Raw genomic sequence first — 21378 nt, 5'->3', positions numbered from 1 at the left:
ATCCTCATCTGGGAGCTCCCTGGTCCTGGGGTTGTCACAGAGGTCACAAAACCCATATATGCAGGTAAAATAGATAATGCAGTAACTCATGGTGAAGGGATTTTAAAACTGAGTCTCTCCACAGCACTGCCAGCTTTGTATTCAAAAAGCAGCAGTATGCTGTTCACGACTAAAAGACTGAATTTAAATGAGGTCTGATCACCAGGTGTACAAGCAACTTTGGGTGCTATGCTTTCACTGACTGGTATAAAATTGAGGATCTCTGTTCCCAAATCAATTCTAAAATAGAAATTTGCTGCTTTTTTTTTTTTTTTGAAAGTGAGCCCTGAACACTACATACTCCCCTCATTCACTGCAGGTCAAGGTATGGACTTCTCCTCCTCCTACCTGTAGGTACTTGCTCATCCCAGCATTCAGGATGGGAATGAGAGCCAAAACCAGCCATGCTTGACCATACAGTCCACTTCATGGCATCAGCTTGGGAAGTCAAGCACGACAAAAAGTTGTAGCCCCTTTTTTACCTTCTGTTGTGCCTACAGACTGCAATGCAATAAGCTCAGGAGGAAGGCTTAATCATAAAGCCACCAGAAAAAAAAAACCCACTGTATGTTTGCATCACTATTTTCAGCAATAACAGAAGAAATGAAAAGCCAAACTGAGGTGTAGCTCCCTATAGATCCCTTCTTTATATTTCACGGACTTGTCCTGTTGAGTTTTGTGTTTAGTTGTCTCATTTACTGGGTCAAATAATATGTTATCCCTTTTGCCACTGCTGCTTCTGCAGAGCTGAGGCAGCTCAGAGCAGCATGGTGGCAGCTGATCCTGGCACCTATTTTAACTAATCTTCATAGCTGTAACTTATGTTTGATCAGAAACCACTGAGACAGTAAAAAAAGAATCCCTTTGGTGTTATGTGTTTTGTGGGTTTTATTGTGGTTTATAGTACAAGTGGTGCTTTCAAAATCTTTGAGTAAATACTCTTAGTGATGGCACACACCTGTATTTTATGGTGAGTTGTTGGTTAGCGATAACAACAGGATTACCACTGGCTTTTTATTAACTTGCTGGCTCACAAAAGCCCAATTAATATATGTCCTGAAGACGGGAAAATTACAAAGCTTAACCTGTGAGTACTGGAACTGGAAGAAAGTCACCATCTCTAGCCTCAACCACCAAGGTGGGCACCTCCATCCTGCAAACGAATGCATCTAACCACCCCCTCCGTGGGAAGAGAAGGGTCTTCCCACAGCAGATAGGCGCTGCTGGGAACAGGTTATAATTATAATTTGCTATTGCAGCATCCTCGGGGTGTGCAAGCAGCCTGCGCGCTCTGGCTTTAAACCTGGCTCTGTGGTCACAGGTAACCTTGCCCTGCTCCTGTGCCCCCCATCACCTCAAGCCCTTCAGCTGCCCACGACTCCCCTACCCCAACCACGGGGCTCCTGTCACCCACCACCCTGCTTTGTCCCTCGGCCTTGTCACCCTCACCACACCTGGGTGCCGCCCCCCGTTGTCTCTCGCCCGTTGCCTCGCGATGCCACCATGTTAGGACCCGCCTGCGGCCTGCTGAGGTGAGGCAGAAGGGAAGGGGCCTCCCCTCACAAACCCACCCCAAGCCTGGGGAGGGGTGGCAGGTCTGCCATTTCTTGCTATTTTAAGTGAGTTAGATTAGCCCAAGGCCTGATGTGATGGAGGGGCACAAGACATGGCTGGGAGGAGGGCATGGGAGAAGGGGGTAAGACCCCTTTTGCACAGCAGTGGGCTGCTAGCTTGGGGCTGATGCCCATAAAATGGCAGCCTGAGCAATGTGAATTGCCTCAAGCATGTCTGGAAGTAGTGTTCCTGGAGCAATGGTATAGATGAGAGGGTTTTGGTGGTAGCGGCTCTCTTCTCCTGTCCCCCAAAATTGGAAATGAGCTTTAGAAATATCAAGATTTTAGTATCCTGTCGTTTTTCTTTTTAAAATTTTCATCTTTCTTGCTTGAACTTTTTTTTTTTTTAATTGTTGTTTTCAAATATTTAATTTGTTTTGAAATTGCTGAGTAGTATCGGTGTAAGAAGTTGGTGAGAGTATCTATGAAAAAGTCTTGGCTAAGCATACTTTGAGGGCAACGTAACTGTGGTTCTCTATCATTAGTTTTCATTATGAGCTCTCTAGAAGGTACAAGCTCTCTTTAGAAGCTACTAAATTCAATTCTTGCATTCATTAAGAGTGGGTTTTTTTTCCCCCCATGCTTTTCCAAATTTCCTTTTGACTCCCTTTTCTGTAGTCACTTGTATGAGAAATAGCCTAAAAACATTGTAGACATCAGGTATCATTTTCCACCACGTTTTTTTCTGCTCTAAGAATTGTGTTGTCCATTGTCAGTACAAACACTGTCTCCTTGGCTTTGGAAGCTAGCTGATGTGGGAAAGGCAGGCAGACGTTCTCTGTTTTCAGGCTTGAATTGACTTTTCTGTCCATTTTAGTAGGTCACAGACTAATCCATATCTCAGTGTGATACAATAACATGAAAAAGTTGGCTACAGGCCTTGACTGTGTGTTGTTGCCCTGCTTTAGGTGAATTTTCTCTCTGCTTAGCTGACAGCCACCTATGTGCTTACCAAGCATCCTTTCACTGTCAACAATTGTTTTCTTTCGTGTCTTGTCAAGAGGTTTGTGACTGACATAGTAATAAATATCTGCACATTAAAGTACTACCTAACTGTATAGAATGGTGTGTCCATAGGCAATGGGTTGTGAAGGAGGTTATGTGGCATTTATTTGCATTTCATTACTTTTATTTGAATACTTAAGGAAGGCATTTGTCATATTTCATTTTCTCTTCTGTGGAATAAACTCAGTATATGTGTATACCAGGTTGTTCCAAGGTTTAACCATAAGTATTACATTACGTAAAACCTTGCAATTTGCTGACTTGATGTGACCCATGACTATAAACACGTATTAACTAAGGAATGTGCATGCACAAGTGAATGGGAAGGTAATGGTCTAGGTCATTTGCCCCATGCTTTATTTTTTGTCAAACTACCATGTAAAATAAAATGCAAAGCCCAATGGAGTTTTAAAATAAAACATCACATTGTTTCAGAGTTTACAGGTTCATTCTTGCCTCTTGATATATTTTCCTCTTCTGTTTGAAGGAATCAGACAGCATTATGGAATCTGCAGAAGAAGAGTTAGTTAATTTTAATGTCAGTGGCTGGTATTTCTCAATTCCCAAAATTAAAGTTGCTCAGTTTCCTGAATCTCTGTTATGGAAAGAAGCTTCTGTACAAGATCAATCTGAAAATCTAAGATTACTTATTGACCAAGATGGTTTTGTATTTAGGCACCTTCATTATTACATGCAGACTTCAAAGTTATCTTTTTTCAGCTATGCTGAATTGAACTTATTGTGTGAGCAAGCATTAATTTTGCAGCTGACACCTTTATTACAGCTAAAGTAGGATATTCTATGTGGCTTTTCTAGAATTTCTTTTTATTCTTAGATAATTTGGTCTGTAGAAGGATGTCAAAGAGTTTGTGTATATAACTTCATCAATGCCTGCAATAGGTGTCCAAACAAATAATTGCCACATTCAATTCATCTGCCTCCGTTGGTGAGTACAGAAAATGTTACAAATTTGATGCTTGACCTTTCTGTAAGACCTCATTTGATAGTCATTACTTGCTTTTTAAACTAAAGTTAAAGCAAACACAGGCTTTTATCTGCCAACTGTTGTCCTTGATGACAATTATACCAACCAATCTTGTTGAATATGAACCTTCTAATCTGAAGAAGGTGGGACTGCCCCTTCTGTTGTTCCCTGGGAAAGTTCAGTCTGCCTGAAAACAAATTCATCCTACTGTGACACTACTGAATTCACTAACCTGTGAAATGGGGGAATGATGATTCTTCCTCTCCTATACTGTAGCAGTATAAACAGAAATGTTAAACGGATATCTGTAACGAATATTTAATTTGCTATTTAGCTACAAGTATTTTTTTTATTGTAATTACAGTGTTGTGCCACTGAAGGTTGAGTCCATGCTTCCTGGCTGGATGAAATGTGTATTTTCATACATTAATATTTGCATTTCCTCTAAGTTTAGATTAAACTCTGAGATTCTTTTGTTTTCTAAAACTTTTTTTTTTGTGGAATTGTCTCAAAAATGCTATGATGCTTGATCTTTTTAACCCAAAATATTAACATTTTGGGTTTAACATGAACATTTTTGGATTTTCTTTTAGCACTGTGTTTAAAGATGTAACATCTCCAAATAGGTTGGGAGAGGAAGACCACCAAACCTCAGTAGTCTATTGTATTAACAATCCTTACATGATCACATATTTAACATGGACCTGTTGTGGTATGGCCAGGAACACATTCCACCAAACTAGAATTCTTGTATTTTCTGGTTTTTAAGTGCTTGTCAGTGTAACCTTATTAATTCACGTGGTTGTGGTTTTTTTTTACGCATGTGCTTTAGAAGTCATAACCGTGGCCCTAAAGTTACTTTATACATAATATCCTACAACAGTACATAACCATTTGTTCCAATTTTAAAGTAATTTTTTTATAATTCAGTAAAAGATTAGGAAATACAGACTGTTAATTATTCCTATCACTGAGCCAAACATCTATTCCCCTTTCTAATAATTTAATTTCTACAGCTTATCATAAAGATGTTTGTTATTAAAAAAAGCCCAAAAGGTCTTTCAAGCTTTGTGTTGGGTTCTTGGCTATATCTATTGTTGTATACTTTTATGCATGCCAGTGTGCTGTCTTGAATTCCAGAGCTAGAATACAAGAATGTGCCATTAAAACTCAAATGTTAAAAAATAGTTGGCTTTTTTTGAATATATGAATGACTCTAATTATATTACTAGTTCTTATAAATGTTCTCCACATGTTCACTCCAGTTACCTTGAGGTACCTAAAACTTAGGAATCTAATACATGTTTGTTCTTGCCTGTACACAATATTCCCTGGTGTATTTTGATAGATGTCAAGTACAGCATAGAATGCATTAGACTCTTTCCCATGGCTGCTTTTAATTTTTGGATTAGCTATTTGAATTGAAGTAATAAATAGAAAAACTTTACATATCTTAACAGATTTTAGATAATTTGAAGGAGGAGAAATATAACTTACATGTGCAGCCTGCAGATATACCAGTAGCTGAAAGAACATCTCTGAATTACTGGAGAACACAAAAGTGTACTAGCAAGCCACCAGAGATTCCTCCTAACAGTCCAGCATTCACAGGTAAGTGTCCCAAATTGACAAATCCTTTTGCATCCTTTTGCATTAGGAGTGCCCATAGACTGTTGTCAGTTGTTGCAAGCCAGGAATATTTTAGTCTTGCAAAGTTTATTTTGTGTGATTTTTATTTGTTTTTCATTAGTCATCTTTATTTTAAAAATAGGAAACCCCATGCAAATGTTTGTTCATTTGTGCTGGGCTGTAAGACTTCATCCTTTGGTGAACATTAAAAATTGCACAAGATCAATGCACTTTTATTGGTTTTGTTGTACTGGTCAGATCTCCAAAGTGCATATCTGAGTTCCATTTTTCTTTATGTCTTGATTTTTCTCTGATTTTCTTTTCCTAGGGTTACATGAAAGAGCTCCCCTAGGGCTAGTGGATACACCTTTACTAGGTACAGAAGATGAAGTGAATTACTGGTTTTTGCCACTAGATTTGGTGGCAAAATATCCTGTACTAGTTAATGACAACAATTTGCTGTGGCTGCTTGAGAATGCAGCCCTGACTGAGTGCAAGTGCAGTGAGTTCCGCTTCATAGGTAACTGCTTTTTTTTTAATTATTCTGACATGTCTAAATCAATTTTTTTTATATATTAAACTGTTTCTGTCTGCCTTCAATAATACTTCTTTAAAGATCAGAATCTTTTGGTTTGGTTTTGCCATCTGCCACTTTTACTGCCCTGTTTATCAGTCAAGAAACAAACGCTCTACGGGGTGGCTTCCAGAGTACATGTACCTAAATTTACCCACTTATGGCCCTGCTTATTTGGGTTTTATTAATGCAGTGGTTTTCTGAACTAAAATATATTAATGGCATCAGGTACCACAACTGCTGTTAACAATCAGTAATTAAAGTAGACAACACTGACATGGTGACTCTAAATATCTACTCAATCTTGCTCCTTTTCACTAGTAAAAAATCATGTTTCATTCATTAAATAATCTTCCAGCTTCAAGAAAAGACAAGTACTTTTCAAAAGTCTGGCAGGGTCACATACATCCCCCATCAACATAGCATTTCATCCTCTATGAACTCAGTTAAGATGAGCTAGATATGGAATTGCTGCAGTTTTGCTCTGCCAGTCCTCTGATGTTAGCATATGGGAAAGCACATGTTTAAATGCACAGTGGGATGGGACTGTGCCTAGGGGGAAAAAAGCAGCCAAACAGACAGGAAACCTCTTAGATGAATCTGTTGGGATGCTGTGATAAACAAAACTAACCTAGTTCTGTGCTTCCCCTATCATTTATGCTGTGTCTGGTCTCCTCTAGCATAAACCTTGGTTTTAGGACTGTGTTTTCAAAGACAAAGTGTTCCCTGCTGTCCATTTATCTGCTGTGTATATGTACGTATGTGAGTAGTAATACTGACGGAAATTACAAGAACCTGTTTTTGCTAGATCTGAGCAGTGGACAGAAGACATCAACACACACTTCCTATGTTTTATTTTTATTTTCAAGTTAATTTTCTTTGCTCAGAGAAGATGTTGTTGCCTTATGACTTCTCCAACATAGATGCCTTGGAGGAAGAAGCTTTAATTCTGGGAATTCCTGAGCTTTATAGATGCTGTGAAGATCTATAGAGGTAATAGAATGTACATAGCTATATATTTTCTTCCTTATATGCATTGGTTTTAATGTTATCTTGTGAAATTGGGTGTTTGAAACAGAAATTATATAAATATTATCAACACTGAGGTGAGTTAGCAACTTGTTTCCATAAAAGTTGAAAATAGTGGAAAATATGGTGGTGATTATTAACCGCTGACCTTCTGGGGTGCAGTCTTGACCTCCTTTCCTTGCAGGCAGCTGCTCCGTGGGGGCTGGGGGTGGCGGGGGGGCAGTGGCATGGGAGTCCCCACCATGATCCCCACTCTACGCCATGGTGCTGGGGCTGCTGGCCAACTACCCGGATTCGGCACTGGGACAGCTCTGCATGGGCAGCGACCTGGGCTGGAGCTGCCTGCACCTCTCTGGTGACGGCATTCTCTTCCAACGTGCCAGGTACCCACCCTGCCTTCATACCAGGCAATATCAACATAACCGTTTGAAAGAACCTTAAGTTATTTAATGGGTTTTGTAGCTGAAAAAGAGTCTGATTTTCAGCAGCTTGTCTTCTAGAATTTGTATTCATTTTCAGCTAAACTTGCAGGTGACTGTAATTATGCGAGTTGGCATTCTTCTATCATATTGTAGGCTTGTAAGCCTGAAATTCCGAAGTAGTATATGTAAACTTGTTAAGTTTTAAGAACATGTGGTTATTAAAGATTTACTATTCATTCAGAAAACTTTGTATTGGATTTTCAAAAGCATCTAAATGCCTATGGGTACAGGCTTTTCTGAAGTCACCCAAAAGTCATACTTCTATGTCTAGTCCATGAAAGAATGTAGACTTCTGAATACTGTGTTTCAACTTGGTCCTTTGAGACAAATTCCACATATTGTTAGCATTATTGCTCAGACTTACCATACCAGCGTACTGGTTTAATAAAGTCCCTATCATATAGGAAAATGGCTCCTTAGTGAATCATTAGCACCTCTTTCCTGAAATAGGTGAAAATGTAAATGTAGAAGTCAGACATCTTTGCTGTGACAGAGAGACATTTCTTAAATACAGACACTCACTAGGTGAGTCATAAAGCTGGCCATTAAAATACACATTTTAATACTCTCTATTAAAAAGCGTGTACCATTTTCTTTCACCTGCTTGTTGTGATTTGAATTAAGAAAACCAAAAGAAATCACAACGAATCCAGTTGGTTGCGATTCAAGCCTGCCTTGCAATAATATGCTCAGCTGTGCATATTTCCATCAACCATGGACTGAAAAACTTCCTCCACCTTTTAGCCAACTTTAAATCTAGGACAAACACATAATACCCAGTCTGAAAAGGGCGATAAAAAGACAACAGGAAGATCAAACGTACAGTCAGCTCATCTCTGCTCCTGGCATCTTGTCTGTACTTGCTGTTGGCACTAGTGAATGATCCAGTGTAGGAGAAATACCATATTAAAAACTTTATTGAAAACTATTGCAGATCATTATTTGATGGCTCCACTGCAATTGCTTTATTTGTCAATGTTGGATTGTTCTCCATACAAAGAAAGGTGTGGAAATTTATGAGTAAAGCTCAGTAGGTATAAAAAACATTTTTAGGAGAACTCATGTTTCCTGACTTGTACTCATTAAAAAATTAGCAGTAAAAATATAAAGCAAGGATAAAAAATTCAGTGATTTCCTCTTCTTTTGGATAGGAATTGGCTGGGAACTTGCCGGCTTCCTCTCACTGAAAATATTTCTGAAATCAAAGACCTCTGTGCTTATTTGGACAAAAGGGACGCCACATACGAGCCAATGAAAGATGCTTTAAAATGCTCTCTGAAACAACAGATACCAGCAGGGAGCAGAGATTATAGTAAGTCAGGATTTCTCAAGAACGCTTTCATTTTAAAGTAGAATGAGCAGTGTTGCTTGAATACAATTAATCAGTCAATAATCTACATCTACTTTTGAGGAATTGTTAAGTACAAAAATAACCTGAAAGTCTCACTGACTGACAGTGTGTGTTTTCCAAAGATCTACTGTTACTCCGTTGCTTTGTTAACTGGCTGTTGCTGATCAGTGAATGCTAGAGTAGTAACATTAGCTTCTAGGTGAAATATAGAGCAAGTCTACACTGGATTTAGGTAGCACTCATCACTGAACTAGTTCGCTGAATCTAGTTCTTTCAAGCTTAGACTGTCCAAGTTACTTTCATCCAAACATGTTCTACTTTAAAGATAGCAAGGTTTCTTTTGCTCCCACTTTTCTGATGTGGGACATTTCTTACAACTCTTGCTGTTAAACTAAGGAATCTATTTCTAACTTCCAGCCTAAGTGCATTCACAGCCACATTTCGCTCTTGTTAAAACTGACCTCTAACTTAAATGCTGTTTCCATTTTGTTTTATACTCTCTTCTTCTCTAATGAATCTATAGAAAAATCATCGCACTTTCTATCAACCTTTGTTGTGGCTTTTTAACAAGAGTTAATATGTTCCTCTGACCTAGGGATTTTTCTTTTCACCTATCCCTATTTCCCCATATTCATAGAATTTAGGCCAGAAGAGATCTCTGGAGGTCATTTAGTCCAACACTCTGCTCAGAGCAGGATCAGTTAGGTCGGGTTGCTCATGACCTTGCCAGGAAAAGCTTTCAGTATCTCCAAGGATGGAGATCCTGCAGCCTTTCTGGACTCCTGTTCCAATAGTTGACTATCCTTGTGCTAATTAAATAGTCATACGTGTAATTTCCTATGTTCCAACATTTTCCATTGCCTCTTGGCCTAGCACTTTGTACCACTAAGAAGGATCTGGCTCTGTCTTCTCTATATCCTCCATTAGCTGTAGACAATAAGATCCTTTTCTAACCTGTTCTTCCAAAGGCTGAACACAGCCAGTTCTTTCCACCTTTTCTGTTATGCCATGTGCTCAAGGAAAGAAATTTAATCACACTCTGTACAAGGTAATCCAGTTGAAACCTTCCCAATACTTTAGACTACACTACAACTAATTCTGCTGGACTTAGCCCCCTCAGTTATATCCTACAGTCTCATTTGCAGTTCCTTGTTCCACTGGTGGCAATCACTTCGTGATGAATGAGCGCAGGCAGCCCTTTGCCCCACACAGGCACAAACCTCCTGGCTCAAACTTCAGCTTGTAGGATCCTAAATGTACTTCCTGTTGTTTATTTGCAAATCTGGCTTCTTATTTTGTAGTAGTGACCTTACTTCCAGTTTACTCCACCCTCAAAGTCCTCCGAGTCTTTCTGTAGGGGATGATTATCTTTCCCATTTTTGAGCCATCAGCATATTTCACCAGAGTAAGGTGAAGGGGCTGATGTTCAAAGTATTCTTCCCTGCCCCACACAATAGGGGTATATGCAAAAAGGAGTGAACCTTACCAATTTTCAGATGGAATTATAATCCTTGAGAAAGAGGGTTTGATCTTAAATTGAAACAGCAGTTAATGAATTCTGTGTCATTATTGTGTAGCCTGGTGGATAACACATGCTAGAAAAAGTAACTCTAACTCAAATGTCTTAGTAGTATATGACACTTCAATTGCACATATGTTATGGGAGATGGATGGTCCCATTAGAGTAGCTACATCAGACAAGCATATGCTAGTTTGTTCATTGTTTAGAGCTAATAGAATCTATTTATATCATTATCCGTAGCCCTATAAATAACTTCTTTAAGAGTGTGACTTGCCTATATCTTCTGTAAAGGCCTAGGTTATTGTAAGAAACACAATTCTCCAATCTGGAGTCCTTTTCAAAGTTAGTGGTTTGGTTTTTTTTAAACCATTTCTTTGTAATGCAAATGTATTCTGATTTTCCTAAAACAGTGTCCCAGAACTTACTGACTATAAATAATAATGTGAACTATACTAGTAAAGATTCTGACAGAAACTTTCCTAGATCTTTGCTGCCACACTGAGGTAAGACGTGGGCTGAACCCAGACTGAAATACATCTAAAGCTGTTGTGTTATATCTGCTCTTTGTGCCTAAGAGCTCTTTGAGGCTTGCACCTGCCCAGATACTGTCATCTTCAAAGGAAATAAAGAAGTGGGGCTCCTTGCAAAAATGGGAAATGATGTGGTAGCTCTATTCCAGGTTGCCCTGGAATTCCACTAGCTTTACACTTGCTGACAGGCTGAGTCTTCACTTTAAAAGACCTTTCAGATTTTCCCCTTATTTCCAGTACTTTAGAAATAAATTATTTCTTTCTGTGGCAATGTAACAGCATACTTAAATTCCCCTACCTTAGGTGACATAAATGAGCAAACATGACTGTGCTACTGCATATAGCCTTCTTGCTTATTTTAAATCTACTGAGGAGGGATGGTTTGCTGCAGCATGGATGGACGAAGTTGCCCACTACTCTGACATTACATCCTGACTTGCCTTTTGCTTGCAATTGTGTATGACCCCTAAAAAACCCCATGAGAGTTCCAGCTCCATGTGCATAGAGTACACTCTATTACTTCACTATTTCAAAGAATTATTATTTGCAATATTTTGATGTAAAATCCCATATCATATTAACTTGGTATATGTAACAAAATAATTACTACTTGCAGTTATCTTAGTTGTCACCTTTCCATTTGTTACTCTGTCTCTAGATACAGACTGGACAGCAGAAGTATCCGTATGCTCACTCCATCAGATTGTGAAATTTTATGTAGGAAGTAACTGGTATGAAACTTGCTTACAGACTTTAGTGAAGGTATGGTAATTAATTGTCTTTGGATTGCCTTCACATGAACCTTCCTAGACAGAATGTATAATTCTACGGACTAGAATCTATACTTCTAGTAATAAGGATTATTAGAATGGTTTTGACCTGAAAACTTGGAATTATTAGAACTTCACATGTAGACTGGGCATTTTATACTCGGGGAAGTATGTTCAGGAACCTGAGGGGAAATAAATCTTGGCTTCCCAAGAAAGTACTTTCTAGGCTAACAATGTAAGTACTTTGGATAATAATATAAGTCAACTTGATGGAACTGGTTTCATTCTTTCACTGAGAAAGGAAAAATCCTGTTTCAATTTCTTTCTTTCTATACATAACACCAGAAATATGGTCTTAATGTATTTTTATTTCTGTAGTACCCAGAGCTGTTGTCAAATGACAAGAAAGTCTGTTGGATCACATATGGTCAAAATCTTCTAATCCATGGAGATGAGCAAATGTTTCGACACGTTCTCAACTTTCTAAGACTTGGGAAATTGTTTTTGCCAGCTGAATTTAAGTAAGCAGAGTGAATGCATGTGTGTGTGCATCTATTATTAGATGGTTGTAGGGGAAGTAAGCATAGGGATTTGTCTTCTGATTTTTGTAGAAATATTATCCAAAAGAATTAAGACTTTCCAGTCCTAAAGTAAACTATTCTATCTAAACATAAATTATTGCATTTTAGAGATTGAGAGATGTTTTTGTTTCAGTGTGTGTGCCTTTATTTTAATGATCGGTATGCTAGACACTGTACTGCAGGGTATATTGCAGATCGGTGCATTGTGTGCATGCCTTTAGCAAAAAAGTAAATGTTTTTATTGATGAAGTCATTGCATCCCTCTTCAGATTTTTGTCTTTTTATGAGACAGGGACAGCGAATCTGGCTAGTCCAGCTGAAAAATACTCCATCTGCCCCCTCTAGTGGTATCTCTGTTCTAATGCTGAAAAATGTATCTTCCAAAACTGCAATGGTATAGGAATGGAGGAACAGGGGATGCTTAAAGAAGAGAGGGCACTCTCCATCCATATGCATATCAATCTATTAGATCTCTAAATCTTATCAGTCATCAGAAATTGAGATGGCTTAAAACACCAGTCTCCTAAGGATATTCCTTCAAGGTGTCTCACTTGCCCCTGAGATTGCCCAGACCTGACCCTTCGGTGCTATGGCTTCTTGTAGCAGTTTCCCTGCTTCTGTCACCACTACACGTTACAATTTTTGACATTCAGCAATGAAGGTCTACCTGGCATCAGAAGATCTTTTGGCCTCTTCAGTCCTTGAAACCCTTGTTTGTTGGATCGTTTCTAGTAGGTAGAATATCCACTACAGATCACCAGTTGATGTGGTCATTTTTAGTGCACTTAGCCATTTCCAAGAGGAGTAAGGATTTTCATTCTTTTCTCCGAAGTCAATAAAAATGTTACACCAGTGAATGCTTTGATATAATAACCGCTGGTTGCTTTCATGTCTGTCATCGAAGGCATAGGAAACCAGATGTCAGACACTATGGTTCTATATACAAAGTATGTCTGGGAATGTTTCTGGTCACTGAGGCCAGCTGCCTTTCTGCTTTAACCTCCTGGAGACAATAGCTTCACTCCTCCTGTCCACTGCAAACAGTCCCAGGAACATCGGAATGGCCAAACCATGCCTGGGAATTATTGGAGAGAGTGTAAATTGGGTAGGACCAAGCACAATGCTAAGAGCCTACTAGCAGAGATAATCATGTTCTAGGGCTAAGAGTATTTCTGGGAATGGTGGATTTCCTAGTAGCCCGTCGAACCCATGAACCCTTTTTATGGGATTCCCTATGGAAAATGCCATGGTGAATTTTCCACATGAGAAAAGTGTCATGAGTGTCACAGAGCAGAATAGGATTCCTGCTTCTCAGAGTTTTATCATCAATACCCATGGCTAATTAAAGAAAGAAAGAAAAAGAAGGGACAGAGGTTTTAATTTCACTAGCAGAAAGGAAATAGCTGGGAAAGGTGTTGAGAATAGCAAGTTTCACAAAGATTCAGAGGGCTGCTGCTGAACACCTCTAGTTTAGGAGCTCATTTATTTTGGTTGCACCTTTTCAAAAGTGTGCCATCTATTCAGGGATTCCTGACATAAAATTCAGACTCCGTGGAAGTCAATAGTAGCAAATGGGAAGATTTCTATTTATGTCAGTAAAACAAGCTTTTTTTTTTTTTTTCCTCTCATTGTTTGGATGCCAGATATGAAACAGAAAAAAAAAAAAAGAAAAAAAATTATTTGGGTACTTTTCAGTATTTAAAATGATAGGCTATTTGTCCATCTGTTAAAAGAAAAATCACTTGTTAAAAGAAAATGCATCTTTCATTTTTGTGTAGTGATTGTCTAAGTTTCCAAAATTAATATATATATTTAGAAAAGATAATCTGGTAAGATTGTTTTTTAGCAATTTTACAGTTCAATTTATTTGCAGCTTACAGAGAATGGTCTCTCTTTTGTCAAGAAGCAGAGGAGTACCAAATCCCTTCTCTTTTAGAGGCACTTTATCACTCTGATGCATACAGGTAGATAAAAATTCTCTTCTTTCTTTTTCTTTTCTATCATATAATGTCCTTTCCTCTGACCTAGCAGTGTTTGTCCTTTGAAAGGGGCACAACTTTCTGCTTTCCTTCTGAAACACAACCACTGGAAGATAAGCAATTCCACTATCTTTTGGGCCACATTTTTTCCCATCAGTTGTTTGGGTACTGGAAAGTAAGAGTAGTCCTTGGTCAGTTCTCCAGTAACCAAGGAAAAAGGCAACAGAGATACACCCCTAAGTCCAGATACTGAGGATATTGCAATGCATACTGGAAACCATTGTACCGAGACAGCAGACCAAGCAAAGACATTCTGATTTATTAGCTTTGGCTCAGCCCTGGCTTTGCCAAGCCCCAGCTGGTTTCTGCAGACCCACTGGAGGATTCACCAGCACTGCAGAGTGTAGAATGGTATATCTTTGATGCAGCATCACAGAAAAGGGTTGAGACCTGCTGGAATTTAAATCTTGATAAATTAATGTTGAAAATAACTTTTTGTATATGAATTAATCATTGAACACTTTCTCAGAGACGTATTTTTCCATTGCTGACAACTTTAAAAATAAGATTGGATGTTCTTCTAAAAGATGTTTTGCTATTAAAATAGCAATTAGTATTCAATGTTACCGGAGACCAGGGTTCATAATTGCAGTGGTCTTCTCTGGCCCTATAAAATCTGTGAATCTGCAAACTCTAGTGTTTTCTTCTCTACTGCGCTCATTAGAGGGATGGACAAAATGTTAAAATGTAGGCCTTTTGGAAAGTCCACAGAACTGATATTTTGACTCCTGACTGTAGGGTACTTTAGAAGTTGACCTAGCACGGCCCTTCTCTTCAGTATTTTTCTGAGAGCGCTCTAGAAGTTAGTGAATTCTTACTTAGGCCTTTTAAAGTAAAGATATATCCATTAAACTCTTCCCAGAAGATCAAGAATCACTGCAGCAGGTTTTGAAATACCAGTGCTATGGGCTGTTTGCATCAGGATTTCCAACTCTATTTTACTGCCACGAGCAACAGTAGGACACACTAGTGGTAGCTGCCAGTACCCCACCAGTGGTGACAGCAGTTCCTAGATGTTATCGTAGATGTCTATGAAGAAGAAATCCGAAATGTCATTCCTCAACTTTCCCATCCCAGTGTAGGAGCCTAACCTCACATTCCTATACCTGTAGAGCAAGAGGAGGATGGCAGAGGAACTCTGAAGCACTCTACATGTGAATGACAAAATCTTACATTCCCTAGAGGCTTTAGCTCAGGACTAGTACTACTCTAACATAGACTCCTCCACTGCTCTTTGGTGCTTTCCCATCAGGGAAGGTGTCAGCATCTCTATCATATACACCACAGGCCTCTAACGAAGTAAAATAATTGGGGATTGGTCCCTAGAGTTCTTTCCTAGATCATCGGCCAGCTCCATAGGCAATCTTAGCAAATTTCTGTCTATAGGAGACAGAGAGCAGCAGCTACTCTGTGCTTCCAGAGTTGTTTCACCTTTTCAGAAACTTCTGTGCAGGTCAGGCTGTCGCTGTAAGGAGCTGAGTTTCTTAAGCAGACTAAAAATTTGATTTTGAAACCATGAATGTAGATGGTTGACCTGAATCGGACTAGCTTGCTCCCCAAAGTGTCTAGAACCTCTTCATAAAAAAAAAAGAGAGGAAAAAACCCCCTCCAGATATGATGTCAGGTGGAAATAGCTTGGATTGATCAGCAAGGCTTACCTAAATCCATTGGTCAAGGTTTTGTGAATGCTGGAAGAGAGACAAGAAATCATTTTTGTCCCCTATGTATCTGCAGCATCACATTTCAGAAATTCTCATCACAAGTGGGCGATGAAAACTCCTGGTCCTTTGCTACTCCTGTATTGTGTACTAGTGATAATTGTGAACTCCTTCTGTTACCCCATAGTTTAAAAGTAATTCATAACAATTACTGTGATGTACGCAGATCCATTGATGACTAGAAGTCCTGGCAGTTCCTTTTACAGATTGACTGGTTGTTGCCCCTAGAAAAAGTTCTATAATAATTGTAAATATTCATTTTCTAGCTTATGGATCCAAACCAATGAATTGTGCAATAAAGTTTCTTTTCCATGTAGAAGATCAAGTACTGTATCTTGGAATGAAGAGAATGAGTTCAGCAAAGACCCAAAAGAACTAAGATTTGGTTTTCAGAACATGTTGCTGTAAAGCACTTCTAGAAAAGTGCCAGATTTAAATTCACCAGTGCCATTTTGCTTTTTTTCTCTCCAAAACCAGCTACAAAATGAGTCTTGGAAAATCTCTCTCTATAAAAAAAGAACACCTTCATTTTACAAAGGCAGGCTTTGAGCATCAAGAGAGAATGGAGAGCAGGAATAGACATTCTGTTTGCATATCACAAAAACATGAGAGCGCTCCTTCTCTAAAGACATAATTTAGATAGAGATCCACACTGAATTCTGCAGTAGATATCAAGGCAGGGTGCTTTAGCACTGCCTGAGTGCTGGGCTTTTATTTCTGGTTTTATCCAATGACTGTATGCTGTAAAGTCATGCAGTCCAAAGCATAACATCAAGATCCTCTGGTCTGTCTTAGCTTGGTCTAAACCCCACAAGCCTATACTTTTTTAGAGTCTCCTTTTGGTCTTGTGATTCGCGCTCCTGGTTACTTAGGAAGACTCTGTCACCAAAGGGTGGGAAGTGTTTTCATGCAGATTTCAGTGCGGCTTGGAAACTGGGGCATTTTGCTGGGTCACGGGATGTAGGGGTTCTGACCCCTCTGGGCAAGGGGGACCTAGAAGCCAGATCTCCTGGTTCCTAGGTGGTAAAGATGGGAGTGGCAAGCTTAGGCAGTGCACTTGGGCAAGATAGTGTCCTGCAGGAATTATCTAGTCTTTGAGTTCAGTGGAAGAGGGAAAAGTTCTTCCTGCTCAAGTCTTTGAATTCTTTTAGTCCTTGGCTGGACACCAGCAGCTGAAAGTTGCCTTCAGCCTACTAGAGAAAGGCAAAATGAAAGTACTGCCTCTGTAGCATTTACACACTGATAGCAAACTGCTCCACCCTGTAGCTTAAGTGGTGTTCTTGTGGCAGAGTGGCTGCACAGCTTGCTTTAACTTGCCAAACCATCTTTCTTGTACAGAAGAATGTGCTGCTGTCAGTTCAGACAACCAAAATTATCTTAGCTGTAGTGGTAGCAGGGATGTTGAGGCGCTGTTTGTGTGCCTTGGCCACTCCAGTGTCTGTCTTCAGGTTCAGCAAAATTCACTGATGGGAACTGAGGTGATTCAGGACAGCGTAACATCAGTGCTGAGTTATCAGGGCAGGGTTTGGAGAGCCTTAGGACACTGCATCCAGCACAGAAGTGAGAATGCATTTTCCAGGATTAAGAACTCAGTCCTTAAATGCTTGTATTATAATGAGTAAAATACCTCAGTTATTAGGAAAGGCGAAACTTACACTTCCTTCCGTATCAATTAGAAATAACCATATTTCACTGTATTTTTAGGTGTACTCATCTACAGCTGTGGATTCCATTAAGTGCTATATTAACATATGGAGTAATATAAAAGATCTGAAGGGAAAGCAAGAGACCAGTGGGGCAAAGTATTCCAAAATTATTTTGTGGGCTAAAGGGACAAAGCAGAGGAATACACTTGGAGGATACAATGACTCCTCAGACAGCCTGATAAGCTCCAGCTATTACAAACATTTAGTAAGCCCTCCAAGGAAGGGAGGAATGAGAAGCACTTTGACAAAGAAAGTGGAAAGTAAAGACTCGGCAAGTCACATCCAGAAATTAATTTCCTTGGTAAAGGAATGGGATGCGGTGAACTGCAAGAGGTGTGATTTTTCAGCACATGAGAACCTCTGACAGTTGTATCACAGAGAGTGTCTCTCAGTGCAACACTCCTGAAAAGGACAGGGGTGTCAAAGATCCTGTTGCCTCTGCTCCTGTGAAAACAAGCTATACAATTCAAGGAAACAATCTCATTACCCAATATGAAGTCAGGGCTGAAGGAAAGCAGTCAGAGCAATATGTGTTCACACAGTTTGCCAGTTACTCCAAGCGCTGGAACGAATCAGTTCAGCACCATGAAAACTACTCCCACAGTAGGAAGTGATGCAGAGAATATAAACAAGGAGCAACCAGAAGGTAAATGACTGCTTTGTGATTGTTGTTTTCAAAAGTGATGGGAGTCATTAACTGAATGACTTATTTATATAAGATACTTTGATCATGCTGATGAATTTCAGAGTGACAGTCTCAACCTTTTCTTGTTCCCCTGCTCATAGAAAGTGTTTCCAGTGAAGGAAGAGACAAGACCTTGCAAATGAAGCTCATCCCTCTGAAAGATAGTGAGTTGATTGCCAGCTGCTAAGCAAGGGCTGGATCTTACTGCTTGTCTATGCAGAGTTTAATACTAGAAGTGTGTTTGCCAGAAAGGTGGAGGAGCTTTTAGCTTCACTGGCATCAATGAGTTGTTCTTTCAGTGTCCTTGTGACTCTGCCTCTGAAGCTGTGCAAGGAACAGTGAAGCTGGTTTGATGTAGTTAAGTTATCCAGTTAGTGACAAAAATCTGTAATTTCACATAAAGACTGAAAGATTTCTATGCTAAACACAGACGTTTCTACAGAAATGTGTAGAAGTTAAAAAGATTTAGCTGATTAGCCATGATACTAAATGCAAACTCAAGAAAGCTCAGTGGAAAGTCTCAGTCCAAGACTTCTGACACCCTGAGAAGGATGTGATTTACCCTGTACCGCTCCCACTGTGGGTAACATGGCAGGTTTTCACAGAATTGTCGGCAAAGCAAAATGGTTAATAATTAAAATTAATAGTGGTTATGGATGTTTTTGTTACTATAGCAGTGCAAGCCAGGTTATTATTTTCCTCAGAAAAAAAGCCTCCTTCACATCCTGTGAAAGAATCCTGGACTGAATTATGCTTGCGTTCCGTTAAGCAGTAAATGGTAATGTAAATGTAAACCTAATGGTTACTCTGTCTGAATTTTCCATGTGAAAGAGGGAAGTAGAGAAGGGCTGTAATGTTATGCCTAAGATTGCAAATTATTTGGTGTAAAGACTGTCATTTACTGTCTGGTGGCGTTTCACCTTTCCTGGCAAAACATCACAACAGAATAAAGACAAAAGGAGGCATAACTCTGAAGAGAAGATGACAATATTGTGTTCGTACTTAAAAATGGACAAATGCGTTTATCCTATTTACTACTGATAGAGGCTTTGATGTAAAACTCAACCTGTATTCCTTCACAGAAACAAAGGATGGCAAACAAACTGATATCATTCTGGCAGACCACAGAAATGTAGGATTGATTCTCAAAGTTGAACATCCTCCAGTTTTAGACAATGATGGCTTTTGCATAAGCAATGAAGAGACTGTTGTTTGTTTACAGAACTCTGGGATGGCAGCCAGCTGGACACTAGAAAAGCTCAGGCACTATCGAAAGGTAAGGAGCTGTAAATAGCTCTAGGATCTTGCTGCAGCGTTTTTAGTATGAAAACCATGCTCTCTGTCATGGTTTGTTGTCAGTTCTGAGTAGCTGAGTAGCTAAGGTTATCACAGCCAAACCACTGCTTACATTTAATCCTTCAAAACAGCCGGACAGCAGCTGCCTAACCTAGCAGGTGCCTTGAATATTTACCGGTGAAGCTCGCTCTTTAATGCATCAGGAAAGATGCAATGGTCTGAAATCTACATTCAGTTTTTATTCAGGCAAACTCTTACATTGAGCCAAGATTTGAATGCTGGCTCAGGTTAAGAGTCAGTTGCAGTAAAACCTTGGACAGGTTGGAGAACTGGGTAACTGAAACGGTGAATGCTGAAACCACAGCTTTTTTTTTCTTTTCTTCCCCTAATGCCTTTGTGTTCTTTCAACTGTTCCTTTTAGATATAGTTTTTCTTACCTTTCTCACTTGCGTGAGGAGATATTCTATGCCAGGAAGTGCCACTTTTTCCTGACCAATGTAAGGCTGAAGGATCCCAAAGAAATCACAGCCAAAGCTGGGACCCTCATGAACAGGCTTTGTGTAGGTACGAGCTGCTCATGGCCCAGATGATCCGTGGTTTCTCAGCTTCCCCAGGCCATTGGTGCGGTGGCAGGAGTTAGGAACTTGGCTCTTCACACTCGGCACCAACCGCCTGGCTGCTCCAGGAGCCGCAGTTGTCACTGTGCTGAGCCAGGGGGACGGCTTTGGTCTGGCAATCCCGCAGGCCAGGAGGTGCTGGTTGCAGTAACAGGGGGCTGGGAGACTTTCCAGGTCCATTTTTAAAAACCAAGGGTAAGCCCCAAAGCAGAGGACGGGAGACCCAGCCTTGGGCACTTGAGCAACTACGGCACCTTTGGAGCTGGGAAGAGGTTTGGCCTCCAGTTGCTCCTGCAGTGATGAAGAAATAAATAGCAGTGTGTCCTGCCCCCAGCATCACCCCGCCATCTGTGCACTGCAGTGTGCTTTGCTGTGGGCTTGTGGCAGCAATCGAGACCCATCCTCAAGGGGCCAGGAATTTCTGTTGTGTGTTTGGGGTTTTTTTGTGTGTCAGAAGTACCGGATCCCACCCCACAGCCCCTCCCCAGCAGTCCTGCTTTAAGTAGCTCCAACCAGAAGCATTTTTCTTCTCCCCAGGGGAAGAGAAGGGAGAAATATGTACAGAGAGGGACTGGGGAGAGCTTGCCCTTGAGTTTTCCTCTGCTGGTGGTGCCTCTGTGACCACTTCCAGCCCTTGAGGGATGACTGCTACCTCACACTGATCCTTTAATAACTAATCCTGGCCAAGGCCAGACTGGGAACTTCTCCATCTGACTGGTAATTTCACTGACAGGGAGAGCATTTTAATAGAAGTTTAAAATTCTGCTGCTCATTTAGGAGATTGTCCCCAAAAAAGGGGGCAGGAGGCTTCTAGGGTTGCTAAGAAAGGGAGGGAGTCAGGGATGCTGCCATTCTGCCATCAGCAGGTGACTTAAGGGAGGCCTTGGTTTTGTGCTTTTTCAGTTTACCCTGCCCTTCATGTGGAAGTACAGCCACTGCCTTGACTTACTGATCCAGAGAGGGTTTGCCAGACTGGTCTCATATTTTGCCTTGCAAATGTAAGTTCACAGAACATTAATAAAAATTTGAGCCAGCTCCTTTTTGGTAGCTTTATTAGTGACCTGTGGAGTTTATTTAAAGAATCCCCTCTTTCTGGTAACATATTTGTTAATATTAATTGCCCAATACAATCAGAATAATAATCAGAGGTCTAGAGCAGTAACTTCACATTTCAGTTTAAGCACATTGTGCAGACAGGGCACTTTGC

The 21378-nt window shown here is 40.0% G+C and overlaps 1 protein-coding gene across 1 annotated transcript; it reads left to right on the top strand.

Annotated features, from left to right (window-relative positions):
* Positions 1-3126: 3126 nt before the first annotated feature.
* KCTD19 (potassium channel tetramerization domain containing 19) lies at positions 3127-21363 on the top strand (the record flags this gene model as incomplete). Its single annotated transcript, XM_069793153.1, is given in 19 exon segments — positions 3127-3437; positions 5099-5253; positions 5600-5791; positions 6715-6822; positions 7059-7257; positions 8508-8668; positions 11418-11521; positions 11908-12050; positions 13991-14074; positions 16134-16271; positions 16740-16827; positions 17572-17913; positions 17915-18105; positions 18107-18219; positions 18360-18422; positions 19341-19544; positions 19957-20134; positions 20299-20443; positions 21075-21363. Coding segments are annotated over 19 exon segments (3018 nt in total), but the record flags the coding sequence as incomplete, so codon positions are not given.
* Positions 21364-21378: the final 15 nt, after the last annotated feature.

The sequence above is a fragment of the Haliaeetus albicilla genome, chromosome 10 (genome assembly GCF_947461875.1).
Source record: "Haliaeetus albicilla chromosome 10, bHalAlb1.1, whole genome shotgun sequence".
Lineage (NCBI taxonomy): Eukaryota > Metazoa > Chordata > Aves > Accipitriformes > Accipitridae > Haliaeetus > Haliaeetus albicilla.
Note: the sequence above shows the minus strand (reverse complement) of the source record. Positions and strands in the feature narration are given on the sequence as shown.